This window comes from Pituophis catenifer, unplaced genomic scaffold (genome assembly GCF_029215685.1).
Source record: "Pituophis catenifer annectens isolate HBS135680 unplaced genomic scaffold, rPitCat1.0.hap2 SCAF_1, whole genome shotgun sequence".
NCBI lineage: Eukaryota > Metazoa > Chordata > Lepidosauria > Squamata > Colubridae > Pituophis > Pituophis catenifer.
The window spans coordinates 84872495-84889847 of NW_027256881.1; the positions used below are offsets into that span (position 1 = coordinate 84872495).

The 17353-nt window shown below is 38.0% G+C and overlaps 1 protein-coding gene across 1 annotated transcript in view; it reads right to left on the minus strand.

The window, feature by feature from the left end:
- Positions 1-17353, minus strand: part of UTRN (utrophin) — a 358125-nt gene that overhangs the window by 291805 nt on the left and 48967 nt on the right. The window contains exons 3-9 of the mRNA XM_070932667.1: positions 17277-17338; positions 10151-10243; positions 9404-9481; positions 6639-6731; positions 4590-4762; positions 2628-2743; positions 1607-1761 (exon numbers count right to left, since the gene is read on the minus strand). Coding sequence (XP_070788768.1) covers positions 1607-1761; positions 2628-2743; positions 4590-4762; positions 6639-6731; positions 9404-9481; positions 10151-10243; positions 17277-17338 — 770 coding nt within the window. The remainder of the gene's footprint in view (positions 1-1606; positions 1762-2627; positions 2744-4589; positions 4763-6638; positions 6732-9403; positions 9482-10150; positions 10244-17276; positions 17339-17353) is intronic.

A 17353-nucleotide genomic window follows, 5' to 3' on the forward strand; every position in this document is an offset into this window, starting at 1 on the left:
CTTTAGCTGCTGCTATCTATCCACAAACAAGAAATAACACAAAAACTGGGTTGGCGGGGATTGCAAAAACATGCAATACTGAGGTGGAGCCACTTAGCATGATCTTGTTCCCATATTGAGATAAATACTTTATATACTTTGGGAGAGATGCAGACCAAAATATCTGCAAGACACCAAGGTGGGGAAGATCCGAAATCGATTAATGTAAACAGCAATGCTGGTGTTCATGGACAGACTGCAGCTAAGTCATCTTGCATCGCATATTGGACGGTTAGCAAATATGTAAAAGGATAATTAAGGATGGTATCACTGAGGAAACCATAGAAAGCAGCACCAAAATACTAAGTGAGAAATTATTAATCAAACGTGTTATACAGTAAAAGCCCAAATGAGAAAATGAATACTTGTAGATCTGCTGCAAAAATATCACTGAGAAACAAATCTCTGTAAAATGAAAATTCTGAAAAGAAGATCAGAATCTGTTTATAAGATCTAAGAAGCAAAAAAGACAAGGATGGAATAAGCTTGGGAGCATTAAAACGAAAAACGAAGCAATTAGGGCTATGCAGCATTTAAGATTCAAAACAAAAAAGTGCTTTGGAGCTCAAAGGGACAGCATGCTTTCAAACTCCTTAAAGTAACTCTCCCCCTCCCTCGCTGTCTTGAGAAAAGATGGATTTGAGCAACTGGCGACAGATGTTTTGTGCACATCCTGCCAGCTCCAGAGCACTTTTGTGGCTTAGAATCCAAAGCTCTGTTCAACTTTAGAAGAGATAAAGGAGTAAACTGGGTAAAGATAAAGGAGAAAAGATAAATATGTGTTGGTGACCAAGAGAAAGGAGAGAACTGGAGTCAGAGAGCATGAATGTGCAGTAGAAGGGAGAACTGAGAGAGTAAGCAATTTTCAAAAAGAGGTTATCAAGAGGAAGAGAAAATGTATTCTCATTGGAAGAAAGGAAAGATAAACACCAACCTGAAAACAAGAGAAACAAGAGAAAAACTGCACATGATATTATGGTATATTAATGATAAACAAAGATGAAAAGGAAGTCCCTTCAGTCCTGCATGCTACTTCTGCTGACTGCCAGCTGCCGGCAGTTCGATTCTGACCAGCTCAAGGTTGACTCGGCCTTCCATCCTTCCGAAATGGGTAAAATGAGGATTTTGAGGGCAATAGGGCTGACCTGGTAAACTGCTTAGAGGGCTGTAAAGCACTGTGAATTCTATTTCAGAATCTTACTAAGTCCAATAGCAGTAAGAATGTAATTATATGAGATAGGTTTCTCAACCTTGGCAACTTTAAGATGCGTGGATTTCGACTCCTAGATTCCTAGGTATTCTGGGAATTTAAATCCACATTTCTTATAGCTAGCATGGTTGTGAGTTAATATTAATTTATATATGATTACACACAGACACACACACATATTTACTGCATTTAATATGCTCTGTATATTTTACTCACTCTTTATATTTTTCAATGTTCAGTCATGATTGTAAAATACTGGTAAGCTGTCCTGGAAAATTTTGTTTTGAGGCATATATTTTTAAAACTAATTAAATACAGTACTGTGAAAGAAAAATTAGAGTCATCAATATGCATCACCTGTATATCTTCTTCTTCACATTCCTTTTTATATTTCCTTGGAAGAGTCTCTACTTCTCGAATATCTTCCAAAGTAACTTGCTGAGGAAGGACTTCAAATAAAGATGTCAAATACATAATAATGGATTTCTTATCAGGAAGCTGTACAGCAACATCTGAAAACAGAACATATAAATGGGATACTTATTTGAGGGCTATGCAAGGTTTCCAGGCTAAAGTTATGACAGAGCCATAAAACTACACTCATTATCTTCAAGTCCATATCCTCAAAATAGCTATTCCCCACAAAACAATAATTCAGCAAAACAAGTACAAAACCTGAACCACTAAACTGAGAACCATCACTTCTCCATTATCATGTTTTTACCATCATAACTATACTAGCAGATGGATTTAAATCAATTTTTAAAAAGCACAACATGAGTGACTGCAGGATATGCAAACTCTCTATTAATGTTTAAACACCTACAACAAGGGCAGACAAACTTATTTTATGTCTTGGACATGGGCCCAATTTCATTTATTTTGAAACTTTTTTGACCACTAGGGAGCCAAGATAATTTGACTAGCAATGTGGCATATCGCTATAATTTCCAATCTGCTTTTCGCTAGTGATTGGTGTTTTAAGAGAGATTAATGTGACTATTTTGCTTCATTTTGTGGAAAAAGTTGCTATTTTGTTCATTTATATTTTATAAATGCAGAGGACTAGTCAATATGAGAAGTATGTATCCATGCAGTCACTAGCAGTTAATTTTGTTCTGATGTTCCTTAAATAATTAACTATTCAAAAATAATTAAAACTGAGCAAGAATCAATCACTTTTCTACTTAAATTCAGCTGTATAATCTTGTGAATGCTCTTAAAATCACCCAATTGTGCTGCAAAACTGCATAACGCCACAGGTAAGGGGTCCCTAATTTCTTGTCTAGAGCAACACTGCCCCCTTTCATCTTTAATATTCTCTACCTCTAACAGAAAGAAATTATATAGCAGTTATACAGTATTATCATATTTATACCTTCAGGGTCTAGCAATTTTTCTATTCCCAAGTAATTTTTAGCTACGTTGAAGGCATGTTCTAATCTTTCATGTTGAGTCATTTTGATGACTTTATCCCAGCTGAAGAGCTCAGGTCTAAAAAAATTAGAAGAAAAATAAATGATTTTTTTAAAAAAAACAAGAAAGCATACTTTTTTTCATACTATAAAACAAAACACTTGTATGCATTACATATAACAATAAACCCAAGTAAATAGTTTATGAAGACATCAATTCTACACAATTGCTGATATTTTGTGGAAAGAAAAACTGGGAAATTACATAACCATTCCCTGGAAATGTAGGCCCCCTACTTCAATAAGAAGGCTCCTTCCAACACAGCAGATTTTCCTAGATACATTATTTATTTGCTTTTGTTTCTTCACTCTTAATATAAAAACATGAAATTAAGAGATTTGGGGGAGCCAATAATATAAGGCAGGGGTATCAAACTTGCAATGACACGTTGTCGTCACGTGATGTATTGCAACTTTTTCCCCCTTCGTTAAAACGGGGGTGGGGCTGGCCAGCACGTGACGCATCCATCCCATGGGCCACAAGTTTGATACCCCTGATACCCCTGGCATTGTAATATTCAACAGTGCCTATGTCAGTGATGGCTAATCTTTTTGCTGTCATATGCCAAAAGCGGGGGGGGTCATGTGCGCACATGCCCACATCCATAATTCAATGCGCCCCGCCCCCCACCATGCATGCACGCACAACCCCCCCTGCGCGACTCTCGCTTTTGGACGTGATGGCCCGGTGGGCCTGGTGGGCCCAGTAGGCCCGTTTTTTTGCCCTCCCCAGGTTCCAGAGGTTTTCTTGGAGTCTGGGGAGGGCAAAAATGGCCTTCCCCACCCCCCTGGAGGCCCTCCAGATGCTGGAAACGGCCCATTTCCCAACTTCCTGTGGAACCGGAAGGCCTGCTTTTCACCCTCCACAGGCTCCAGAGCCTTTCTAGGAGTCTGGGGAGGGTAAAAATGGCTCCCCCCACCAAGGCCCTCCGGAGGCCGGAAACGGCCCATTTCCCGACTTCCAGTGGGCCCAGAAATAAACTGGCTGGCACGCACATGCGCGCTGGAGCTGAGCTAGGGCAATGCTCATGTGGCCACAGATATGGCTCCACATGCCACCTGTGGCAGGCGTGCCATAGGTTCGCCATCATGGGCCTATGTTGTTTTCATAAACAAAAAATGACGACACTGAACAGCTAAACATGGGGTTGAAGCACATGTTATTTACATAATATGTAATATGTACTGCTCCTGTTCTTATTAGAACCCATGTACTTCTCTGCTTCAAGGAAAAGCAGAGTCAGCTGCATGCTGCGTATGAAACAGAACATGTTTCAACCGTTAAGAATAATTTCAGAGTTGTTCAACTGGTTTCAATGATGCCTAGTCCAGATTATATTTACAAGGAATGAAGTCTATGAATCCATATACCCTCAAAATGACTAATTTTCTTTATGCAATGATGTACTAATTGAAGTCCTACACCATCTACGGTATGTAGATGGTGTAGGACTTCAATTAGTACGTCATTACATTATCAGATTTTCAAAGAAAAAAATGTTTATTATATCTTTCCATGTAAAATTAGAAAGACAGGTATTTGTACTTCATGTTTTCCATGTTTGTTCTTAAAAAGAATGACAGAAAATTAAGCTTATTGCCTTCTCATACAAATTAGAAACCACTCCATTAAAACATGCCCTGCTTTCTCTCTACCTAACCTGTGCCAAATGGCTTTAAAATAATTCCAAGGATTAATTATTGAAAACTAAGCACAGGTTTTTCTGCTCTGTAACGAAATGCTACACTGGTAGCTTTCCTTCTATCATCCCTAGAAACTTTTGTTAAAATTGTCCAATTTGAAGCAAAATATCCTTTCCCCTCCAGGATGATAATATTACAGATGCTGGGAAGCAGCCACCTACCTATGCCTGTGGATCAATGCATTGAAGGCAAGCCCATTTGTCCAGCTGGTAGTGAAATTTAACACATTAACTTCATTATATGACTTTGTGGACTGCCGCACCCAGCTCAACAGGATCTTTTCACTATTGGTTTGCTGTAATTCTGACATTATATCTTTCATCACATCTTTAACCTAAAAAGAAGTGCCCAAGTGTCAATAAAAAAGAATTAGAAGGACTCAAAAAAACATTGTCTCAATCTTAGCATTAAAACAACGCTGCAAAGTGTTAAATATTAGAAATAGATATTGAATTACGCCATACCACAGCAAATGAAGACTCAAAACATTATTTCTATCTCATTACACCATATATTAATTCTTCTGTTTTACACTTTAATCTAAGTTCTCTGTATCCCTTAATAAGATTTGTACATTAAGAAAACTGGAGTACCTGCCCTAAAATCCTACTCTGGTTCCCAAGCTTACACATCAATGTCTTCCATTAACAAATTATTTAGCCTTGGAATAACTTTGAATAGCTTTCTTGGATATTTCTACAAGGAAGGCCCAGAACATAATCTGATGGTTTCTTATAATTATTATATTATTATATTTCATTAGAAGTATTTAGGATGCCATCAACTGAAAAAGCAGTAGAATTTGGAGGCAGGCAAATTGTTTCATACACAAACAAATCAAGCTTGAAGCATCCCATTCTGAGTTCACAAGAAGTTGTTTTGACCTCACTAGAAGTGTTCAGAGACGTTCCATCCATACCATAAATATTTTGAGCACAGTATACTTCTAAAACAACATAAAAATGTTTCCAATAAGAATCAGTTTACTGAACTGAAAACAGCATGTTTCAAATTTAAAACATTTTCTATCCTCTAGTATAAATCAATCTTGAACTGATAAGGTATGACAAATAGCTCAAGTTCCTTCTTTCTCAGTTAACAATGAATTAATTTACAAACCAAAATCAGAAATGCAACATGGGATTTAACAAATCAAAATTTCTGTTCTGTCCAATACACCTAAATTATAAATAGAGATTCTCTAATGGACTCAGTGGTAAACTATAGAAATAACTTTAAATGGATCTCATCTTTATCATACACATAAAATCTGGTTCCAATGATATTTCCAGCTGTAATATTAGACTTACATTAAAAAAATCTATCTTCCCTGACCCCTTCCACATGAGAAGTTAAGAAATGTAAAGCAGTTGCTTCCCATTTCATTTAAACAAAGGGGCAAACAAACATTTCCTATGTTGCCCAAATGGAGGAAATTCTGGTTTATTCAAATTATTAATTCAAAATCTAGCTTGCAAATTCTTAACGTTAGCTCAATTTTTTAAAATAAGTTCTATTTTATAAATATTACATTACATAAGTTACATTATTATTACATGATCTCACTACGCCTCACTAACTACCTGTAATACCCATATGGACTAACTGTAGTTACAGACCATAGACTGGAAATCATTGTTCTGAAGATAGCACACAAAGAAGATGGAAGAGGAAGTCCAGAAATTTCAAAGCCCATACTCATTTTAAACACAAACCCATAGATTAGCACAGGATACAAAGGTCTTTTTATACATGGCATCTTCAGCACTGGCGAAAAAGGAAGCAAATAACAAAATGTGCATCATGATGCTGCAATGTGAATTCTGTCTCTTTAGCACAGGATTTGCAGCGTAGCACAAAAATACGTAAGGGATGGACCTGAAAATTCTATAAGAAGTTTCACACTATGTTTCAAGTTGTTGCTTAGGTGAGTGTTTCCAAACCTTGGCCACTTTAAGATGTGTGGACTTCAACTCCCAAAATTTCCCAGGTGGCTGGGGAATTTTGGGAGTTGAAGTCAACACATCTTAAAGTGGCCAAGGTTGAGAAACACTGGCTTAGAGTACCCAGAAATTCAAGACTGATTGGTCAGCTGCTGTGAAAGTTCTAGAGCATCTCCAGCTAATACTCCACCAATACCCACCAATGCATTCTATAGCAACATAATGATTCACACACATGGGCTGAGAAAAAGCATCAAATCTGCTCACCTGCCAGTGCAAAATTACGCTCCATAACAATCCAAGTGTCAGTTTGTGATTTCCATCAACAATGTCTGTCCCTCCTATGTTCACCAGATCCACCTGGAAATATTATCAAACAATGAAAATGTCTTCTTAATCAAAGGCATGCAAACTTTAATGGAACTAGTAGAAAGTGGAGAATAGAGAATCAATGGCCTATCAGCGGTTACTCTACTATAACTCTCACCATGGTTTCTCACATTCCTGGAATCAGCTATGTAACTTAATGATTTAATTGTACGTGAATAATTCAATTTAGACCAAATGAAGTACTATATAATGTGCTGATATTAATATACTGACAATATGATGATCAATTCACAGGAATTTATTTTCTTTAAAAACACCAGCAGGAAGATGAAAGTGTGTAATATAAAGGCATAATTAATGAATAGAATATAAACAGGTGGCAGTTGTGATCAGGAGGGCTTTTGTGCAACTGCAAGTTGTGAATAAGTTACAACCTTTCCTGGAACAATCGCTACTCAGAGTTACCTATGCTCTATTCACCCCCTGTCTTGGCTATTATAATGAGCTTCTATATGGGGCAGTCCAGGGGTGAAATCCAGCAGGTTCTAACAGGTTCTGGAGACCCGGTAGTAGAAATTTTGAATAGTTCGGAAAACCGGCAAATACCACCTCTGACTGGTCCCAGAGTGGGATGGGAATGGAGATTTTGCAATATCCTTCCCTTGCCATGCCCACCAAGCCATGCCCACAGAACCGGTAGGGGAAAAAATTGGATTTCACCCCTGGGGCAGCCATTGAAAAGTATCCAGAAGCTTCAATTGGCTCAAAACAAGGTGACCCACATGATTTTGTGCAAATCTAGATGTGCACACATGTCACCTCTCCTGCAGAAACTGGACTGGATGCTGATTTGCTTCTGGGTCCAATTCAAGGTGTTAGTTATCACCTTCAAAACCCTACATGGCTTGGGATCAGAGTATTTGAAGGACCATTTATCCCAGTCATATATACCTGACCTACAAGAGTAAGGAGGCAGGGAATGCAAAAGGTCCCCCCCTCTTAAGGAGAACCACCTAGCGTGGGGTGTTAAAACTCAAGGCCGGCAGGCTGGATGCAGCTGGCAAGATGTTTAGATCTGGCCCACGGGGTCACCCTGGAAATAGCAAAGGACCAGACCGCAATGTCTCTGCCAGCGAAAATGGAGTCCAGGAGGACAGCCATCGCAAGCTCTGTTTTTGCTGGCAGAGGGTTGCAGGAGACCGTCTCAGCCAAAAACTGAGTTTGGGAGCCTGTTTTCACTGGCAGAATGCTCAGGCCGCCACAGACACCCCAAGACAAGTGATGTCAAGCTGGCCACACCCACCCTGGCCACGCCCCCCCAACCCCCAAGGTCAAAGACAACCCTGATGCGGCCCTCAATGAAATTGAGTTTGACCACCCTGATCTAGCGGGATCAAGAAGAAAGTCCTTCTCTGCGGTGGCTTCCTACTTGTGGGAACATCATCCCTGCGGAAATAAGATTGGCCCTCACTTTGATACTTTTTCACAAGCTCTGAAGACATAGTTCTGGCAACAGGCTTGGAGATTCCAGAGTGATATAGAGCCCATCAAGTGGCTTTTCTGATTGTTGTCACTAGGTGGGTTGAGGTGGGTGTATTGCTTTTTGTACTGGGGTTTTACCCGTCTAAGCCATCCAGAGTTAAGAGAGAGTGAATTGGGTGGCCATATAAATTTTCATTCATTCATTCATTCATTCATTCATTCATTCATTCATTCATTCATTCATAAATAAATAAATAAATATAAAAATTAAAAAAATTAATCAAATCAAATCAAAACTATATAAAACTCCTAATCTTTCATTTTTTGCAAAATAAAAGTTCTCATGCTATCAATGCAACCTTTCCATTGCAAATATTTCCAAAGTTATTGCCACAACATACTTATCAGTAAAAAGAAAACAAAGTTTTTATGTTTTCCCATAAAAAAGTTCTATTACTGAGTCAGTACTATAAATCTTCTAATGTAAATTGACCACTTTTAGCTTCTTGATGTTACCAGCTCGTTCCCAAAGCAGAGCTTTTTCCTAAAGGACAATTATATGGGAGCCTGGATTTACCTTCTATTGTTTTTAACAACAAAAATAACTTTTGAGGAAAAGAAATAATTTGTCACGTTACAAGGAAAAAGCAATTTCCAGAAGCTGAACCTGCCAGCTCCATCTGATCAGTCTGAAGGAGCTTACAATTCCATATTCTGGAGAATGTACAGAGTAAAAGAAGAATATAGGCATCAGGAAAGACATGTGCTGTGGTTGTGTTTAATTTGATAAATGGAGTCAAGCTAGTATCCAAGCCTAAGAGTAGGCAATATTTAATTGGATAATTACTTCTTACAAGCCAATGAATCAACATCATATCTTATGAGTCTAATGCACCTGAGAACAGACTGAAGTCTATACAAACAAAATTACAATTTGGCTCAGCCTCACAAAATAAATATTCATTCTTTCCATCTACAGCCCTTTAGGATCTCCAAGAACAAGAAATACAAGTTCACTTCTTACAGTAAATGATCATGCCATATAGCACACTTTGTTATCTGCAAAGTACAAGCAACTAGGAAAATTGAAAGGAGGCATGTTAAGTTGCACAAATTTTTAGTCCACATATCCCTACTCAAAGATAGAGTTTTCAGAAAACAATTTTACAATTATCTTTTTCCCTCAAGTTTCAAGGAAACTGAGCAATTTAGAAACTTACATTGTTCTGATGTAAAACCTGAAGTACTTTGTTGACATTATTCAAAGCATGGACTCTAGTAGTTCCACGTTCTTTTAGCTATGCAAAAAGAAAAAGAGAAAACAATATGTAAATAATAATAACTGTTACAATTAACTTTTCAGGAAAAGCACAATTAAAAAAGCAATGATGCAGATTTTGGAACATTTACTCTAATTGAACTGAATGCATATCCCTTTCCTTTATCCAAGTAACAGGACTACAACACCCTGCAGTATGCATTATTTTGGCAACATATGTCAAAACATTTTAAGAACAATACTGTACAAAATGCACTGTAGCAAACTTTAGTTGTGTGCATTCTTTTTCTCTCTTCAAGCATAAGTTTAGCAAAGCCCATTTTACAAATTTTGTTTAAAAATTGAAAATTGGTGTAGAAACAGAATTTACAAACCATGCATATCAATGCTCTTGTTAACTAACTAAATTCAGGGTGAATAGAATTTTGTTTCCAACAGTCGGAGAAATAGATTTAAAACGTTGACATTTCATTTTGCTTCCTGCTGAGGATACTAAAATTAGCTAAACTAATTGTCACTGGGCAAAATAGACCAGTGTTATTCAACCTTGACAACTTTTAAGATGTGTGGACTTCAACTCCCAAAATTCCCAAGCCAGAATGCTGGTTCTGATATTGTAAATAAGCAAAGGCATAGTATTTTAAATTATCTTTTCAAGATGGTGATAATAATGGTAATTACCACTTACCAGTGGATTCCCTGTTAGCCCTTCTAAAAGATCTAAGAGTTTCCTCCCATCTCGAAGATCTGTGAATATATCCTTTATTGGTTGTTTTCCAAACTATAAAAGATGATAAATAATTTTTTAAAAATAACTTCTGAGTCCAAAATATAACATAAACAAATAAAAAGATAAACTACAGCCAGATGTCATCTTGAAATACTATTATCTACACGTGTTATAGCATTCCAGATTTCTTAGCATGATCTTTATAACAGGGCTGTGCTCTGTTTTTTTCACATATTCCTGTTTTTTTAGATGGAAAAGAGTAGCACTAGAAGAAATTTTGTATCCCAGAAATGAGATAGAAAATCAGTCTCTTGCAAGGAAATGCTTTAGGGAATTCATTTTAAATACATTAAACCACCAGAACACATATAATAGGTACCGGTAGAGTGCTACTATATGATGAAAAACTAGTCTTTAAGCAAAGCCTTTAAGCTTTAAGCAAGGAAATCCAGCTCTCCCCTGCAGGAGTGAAACACCACTATAGAAGCAGTAGATATAGGTAGTCTTCAACTGACAGCTGTTCATTTAGTGACTGTTAGAAGTTAAAAGGGCACTGAAAAAGAGTGACTATGACCATTATTCAACTTACAACCATCACAGCATCCCAGTGATTACATAATAAAAATTCAGATGCTGGGCAACTGACTCGTATTTATGATGGCTTCAGTGTCCCTAGCTCATATGATTCCCCTCTTGCAACTTTCTGACAAGCAAAGTTAATGGGAAAGCCAGATTCACTTAACAACCAGGTTATCAACTTAACAACTGCAGTGATTCACTTAACAACTGACTAACAAACGGCACTCAACATGTAGTTCTCAACTGAACTGCATCTACATAGAGGGAGGTATACAGTGGGGTACCCCAAGGCTCTGTTTTAGGCCCAGAATTCTTCAACATCTTCATCAATGATTTGGATGAGGGGATAGATGGGGAACTCATCAAATTTGCAGGCGACACCAAGCTAACAGGAATAGCCAACACTCTGGAAGATAGGCTTAAGATACAGAAGGATCTTGACAGACTTGAACATTGGGTGCTATCCAACAAAATGAAATTCAATGGTGAAAAAAGTAAGATTCTACATTTAGGCAAGAAAAACAAAATGCACAGGTACAGTATATGTGGTACCTTGCTCAATAGTGGTGACTGTGAGAGGGATCTTGGGAGTCCTAGTGGACAATCACTTAAATATCAGCCAGCAATGTGCAGCAACTACCAAAAAAGCCAACACTTTTCTAGGCTGCATAAACAAGAGGGATAGAATCAAGATCACGTGAAGTGTTAATACCACTTTATAATGCCTTGGTAAGGCCACACTTGGAATACTGTTTCCAATTTTGGTCGCCACAATGTAAAAAAGATGTTGAGACTCTAGAAAGAGTGCAGAGAAGAGCAACAAAGATAATTAGGGGACTTGACGATAAAACATATAAGGAACGGTTGCTGGAACTGGATATGTCTAGTCTTATGAAAAGAAGGACCAGGGGTGACATGATAGCAGTGTTCCAATATCTCAGGGGTTGCCACAAAGAAGAGGGAGTCAAAGTATTCTCCAAGCACCTAAGGGTAGAACAAGAAGCAATGGGTAGAAACTAATCAAGGAGAGAAGCAACTTAGAACTAAGGAGACATTTCCTGACAGTTAGAACAATTAATCAGTGGAACAACTTGCCTCTAGAAGTTGTAAATGCTCCAATACTGGAAGATTTTAAGAAGATATTGGATAACCATTTGTCTGAAGTGGTGTAGCGTTTCCTGCCTAAGCAGGGGGTTGGACTAGAAGACCTCCAAGGTCCCTTCCAACTCTGTTGTTCTGAATTCTAAATTCTAAACTGTCTCTTTTAGCAACATAAATTTTGGGCTCAATTGCAGTTATAAGTCAAGTTGTAATCAATAATTTCAAAGCATCTCCTTGCAACCTAGCCAAGGAATGACTATAAGGGAGAAAAGAGAATAATTTGGACAGTATCATTTCCAGATATGGAAATGTCATACTCTAGAACTGTTCATAAAAAATAAGTTTCCAGTTTGAGATGAAATGATAAGGTATAAAAGATAAACAAATGTTCCCCCCCCCCAACTCTCATTCCCATCTCAGATTGTCATCCTCTGTAGCCTAAGCAAGCTATATCTGGAAAGATTAAGTGCTACATTATGCAATAAGAAGTAGTGTATTTAGGAACTTGGTTCTCTGCTGCACGTCCCTCTTCAATAAGATCATGATTCAAGCTTGAAAAAGCCTACTTTATGTAGATAAAGCTCACAAAGAATGCATTTTTCTTTTTGGGGAAAAAGTCTATCACAAATAACTTACGCTCTTTCACTTGCTTCCACTCTTTGTTTAGCTTAAGCTTGAGTGTTTCCAATCTATCACCGGTTTGTTTTCCTTTATCTATATTAATTCCTTCTAAGTCACCCAACAACAAATTTAACACAAGGCAAAGTCAGTTTGAATTCACAGGCCCTCAATACCTGAAATTTAGTTAATCGGCTTACAAAATACCTTAATGCAGAAATATGACTAAGTTGTGGAAGGATATTATTTAAACTATATTCGGATGAGAATTTTTTTTAAAGTTCTATTTATGGGTAGCATCAATGATAAATAATTTGAAACTCTTTTCTTTACGGAATGTGTGTCAATTCAGGAAGAAATTTCAGTATCAGACCTACCTGGGTATAGCCAAGGCAAGCCACATGAGCTGACTGATGGAACTGTATAAAAGTGCTTAGGGAAATTATTTGAAGATAGCAGTCATGAATCAATAGGAACTTGGATATTGAGTAGTATTAGGAACCTCTAAGTTTTTTATCTTAAACTATGTTTATAAACTGGAAACAACCATCATATCCACCAATACAGACAATTAGACCTGTTTCCTAATGGCAGCAAAAATGGATGTGGAAGGCTAGAAAGACTGAATGTACTCAAAGAGTACCTTAATAAAACATATTAAAAAGGGGGAAGCATGAAGTTCCTTTAGCTCTTAATTACATTAACTTCTTATCAACTTCTTATTAAACTTTCCTCCTCATAAGAACCAAACATGAAGATTATTGCTACTGGCTATTTATTATTCAGGAAAGGAAAGATTTCCAGTACATAGATAGAAAACTAATTTCTAATTCATGTTCTGTAATCTAAATATGGTACTTTGATATCTGTGTCAAGATTTTCCATTTGATGTACCCAAAGCATGAGAATTTGATGTGGGAAACGATTCACAAAGCAGAAAGGTCACTACGCAAGAGAAGAGCAGTTTCAGTAAATAAAATACAGTGCATTTTGCCAGCATCTAAATTTAGTGCACCATCTTAAATGAGAAGCATTTTATTGTGGCTTTCTATCTGTTTATTTTTCTGCTTGAATTCCTGTTTGCATTCCACTTATTCAAGAAAGCAACAAATTAAATGTTGTTGAGGTTTTGGGAGAGCTGGATATTTGCTCTTTGATATACTTGTGACCAAAACAAAAACAAAAAATAGTTCAGTTAGTTTATTTATTCATTTTAATGACAGTACAGGAAAAACTCATATATAATAGATTATTTCTAAAACAGAAATGAACAGCAACAACTATATTTACTCCCATAATGCTAAGGAAAAACAGGCTTGTCTTTCAAAATACTGTTTAAAGTTTAAACCATAATTGAAAACAACCTGATTTCTAAAGGCTATCCAAGTGAAATCAAAGCTCTCAGAATCACGTCTCTAGTCCAATCAAGATTATTTGTATCCCCTTTGAAGTGTATGGAAGCATGTCTTGTATTTCTTCATTTTATCCGTCATAATTTTGAAATTTTATAGAGAAACCTCAATTCTAAATAGCTCACACAAAGACATCCCATCAAAGAGCAAATCCATATGCTCATCCATATGAGCTACTTCTGGATATCTTTCCCTTTCTGCGAAATCATTTATTTTAATTTTGATTTTAATACCAGAACTCCAGTTAAAGATTGGCTAGAAAGCAGAATGTAAAAGCATGACTTCAAGTCAGCAGAATCAAACTAATTTTTCTAGCTGATGAAACAAACAAGAAGAGGGGTTGAAGGCTGAATATCCCCAGAGCAGCTTGGGCGCTGCAGTTACCCTTATGGCAAATCCATTTGCACACTATTAATTGTTGACTTGTGACTTATAATTTGAGTTTAATCCAAGTTAAACTATCTTTTAACAGAGAACAGAACAAAGAAGCTTTTTGGGTAGTCATCCATGTTTTAATTCACTTATTTTCAAAAGGTGCTAACCTAGGTTTTCTATACTGAGGCAGATCTTGCATTTGTGCTGTCAAATCCTGCCCCGGTTTCCTCGCTGTTGATGAATATTAAGCAGCATTAAAGCAGAGGCGTGCACCGTCTCCAGCTGAGGACTGCACCTGGCCTTTGACTGATGGGCCAAAGCTAAATTCCAACAGGAAGACAGAGAAGCAGGTGGACCAGCATATAAACTAAATGTCATTTAATTCCTACTTAATTACACTTAAGCAACTTAATTAGGTAAGTTAATATAATTGCTCACTGTGTACTTAAAGAGTTTTTCTCTCCTGCCTATGCCTTAAAAAAGATGCTTCTGCATTGGAATCTTTTTTCTTCTTCTTCAGAGCTACCTGGAAGCCTGAACAAATACATTTGTGCTTTAAGGAAGAGCAAAGTGATATACTCAGAGGAGACCCAAAGAAAATTTCCACATTATTTGTTGAGTATCTACGGTGGTTATAGGAACCAAGAGAGAGGAGCTGCTATTTACTTTGTCATCCAATAAACTGCTCAATAAGTGCAGTTTACTGAATGTGCAGAAGGGGAGGAAGAAATATTTATTGCTAATACTACAGGTAGTCCTTGACTTACAAACACAATTGGGCCCAGAACTTCCATTGCTAAGCAAAAACCATATCAGAGACAGTGGTGGGTTGCTACCGGTTCACCCCAGATTGGGCGAACCGGTAGCGGCAGTGGGAGGCTCCGCCCACCCACCCGGACATCTCTGCACATACGCAGAAGCATCACGCACGCACACCCACAAGCAAACTGGTAGTGGCCAAAATTGAAACCCACTACTAATCAGAGATCAGAGATGTTTTACAGTAAGCCATAGGGCATAGGCTACTTTGAGACACAATGCCACCAACGCTAATAATATCTAACATATATAGATAAGAAATAGGGACTGCAAACACCCAACCTTAGTTCTATGCTATAGCACTTACAGCTACATTCAATCTCTAATTTGTAACTGCCATTGAGCCCCAAATTTCTACTTCTAAGCAAGGCAGTTGTTAAATGAATTGTGTCCCCTTTTACAACTTTTTTTGCCACAGTTTTTAGGCAAATCACTGGAATTGTTAAATGAATCACACATGGCTTCCCCCACATACACACACAGATTTCCCTTGTCAAAAAACAGCTGGGAAGGTCACAATGGTGATCACATGACCCTGGGACAGTGCAACTGTCATAAATATATGACAGCTGTCAAGGGCCTAAATTTTGATCATGTGACCACAGGGATATTACAACAGTTGTAAGTCTGAAAAATGGTCACAGGTTGCTTTTTTCAGTAAGGTTGTAACTTCGTTCACTAAACAAATAGTTGTAAATTGAGTATATCTGTAGTCTACCTAAGTCTATCTGTACTTGGTAGAGCAGGGATGTCAAATTTAAGGCTTAGATCTGGCCACCGGGGTCGGCCTAGAAACAGCAAAGGCCTGTGGTGCCTCTGCCAGTAAAAACAGAGCTCCGTTTTCACTGGCTAAGGGGTGCAGGAGGCCTTCCTGCCAAAAATGGAGCCTGAGACAGCTGCACACAGTATCCCCGAGCTCCATTTTCACTTGCAGAGGACTGCAGGAAGCCATCCCAGTCGAAAACGGGGCACGGGGAGGTGCGCGCAGCCCCCCCTGAGCTCCATTTTTGCTGGCAGAGGGCTAACAAGACAAACTAAAAACAAAACAAAAGGAGAAACGTTTTCCCTTTTGCATTTGAGCATATAAGAAGGGACAGGAAAATAGAAAGGGAAAGACAAAGAAAAAGATGGGAAGATGGGAAGAGAGCAAGGAAGGAAAAATAAGGAAAGAGGGGAAGGAAGAAGAAAGGAGAATGATGAGGGAGGGAGGGAGGGAGGGAAGGAAGGAAGGAAGGAAGGAAGGTGATTATAATGAGAGTGAGGAAGGGTCTCAGGGAAGTCACAGGTGCCCCCGACACGAGTCCTATGTCATGCCCACCATGATCATGCCCACCCCCGACCATGCCCACCCGACCCTCCAAGATCAAACCCAACCCTGATGCAGCCCTCAACGAAATCGAGTTTGACACGCCTGCAGTAGAGAAACACTACATGGTCAATGCATATAGATACAGCCAAATCTACAAGGGAACATCCTATACAAGTTACTGAACCTTGCATTTAACTGAGATCTTCCACTGGGCAAAAAGGTCATACTGAGCACCCATACCCATACACATCACTGGATATGAAATAACTTTGTTTATTGCTGGAAAAAGCAAAAGATTTACTTTGGAGTTGCAATTCTGACATTGGCCGAAATCCCAACAACACTGCTGACAATGCCATACTTCTCTGAAAAGGACTGTAGAATTTCTGCATGTGGCTTTTAAAAGACAATGAATCAAACATTTGTTTCCAGAAAGGTCAGAATCTCTGGAGAAGGTTCTGCCAACACAGGCAGCTTTCAAGAAACATATAATGTATGCAGTCTATTACTGGGCCCTTTATAACAAAAGGTATTTCAAAAAGTTATGCATTAACCAAATCCTGCAAACTGGAGCTGAGCAGGAGAAGAAGGAACTCAGTGGCAAAGAAAATGGCCGTTTTAAAGGGTGATTAGCACAATTAGGTTGCAGCTAATACGAAGCCCTTCTAATGGAGAAAGAGGGAGAGAGCAAAACAAATATTGCTGGTGGATCTAGAATCGGAATATATTTTAATCCAATGCATATCTGAAGGTGCTATGTTTTACTGAACATAACTTAAGCTAGCCTTTTTCAACCTGATGCTCTCACATGGAACTTTAATACATCTGGAAGACAAGAGATTAAAAAATAGCCACTGTGAGCCATCCTTACCTTTGAAAAACGAGTGTTTATCCACTTGGTGAAGGTTTTCTTTTGTACATCTTTGTGCTCATCTAGAAAATAACAGA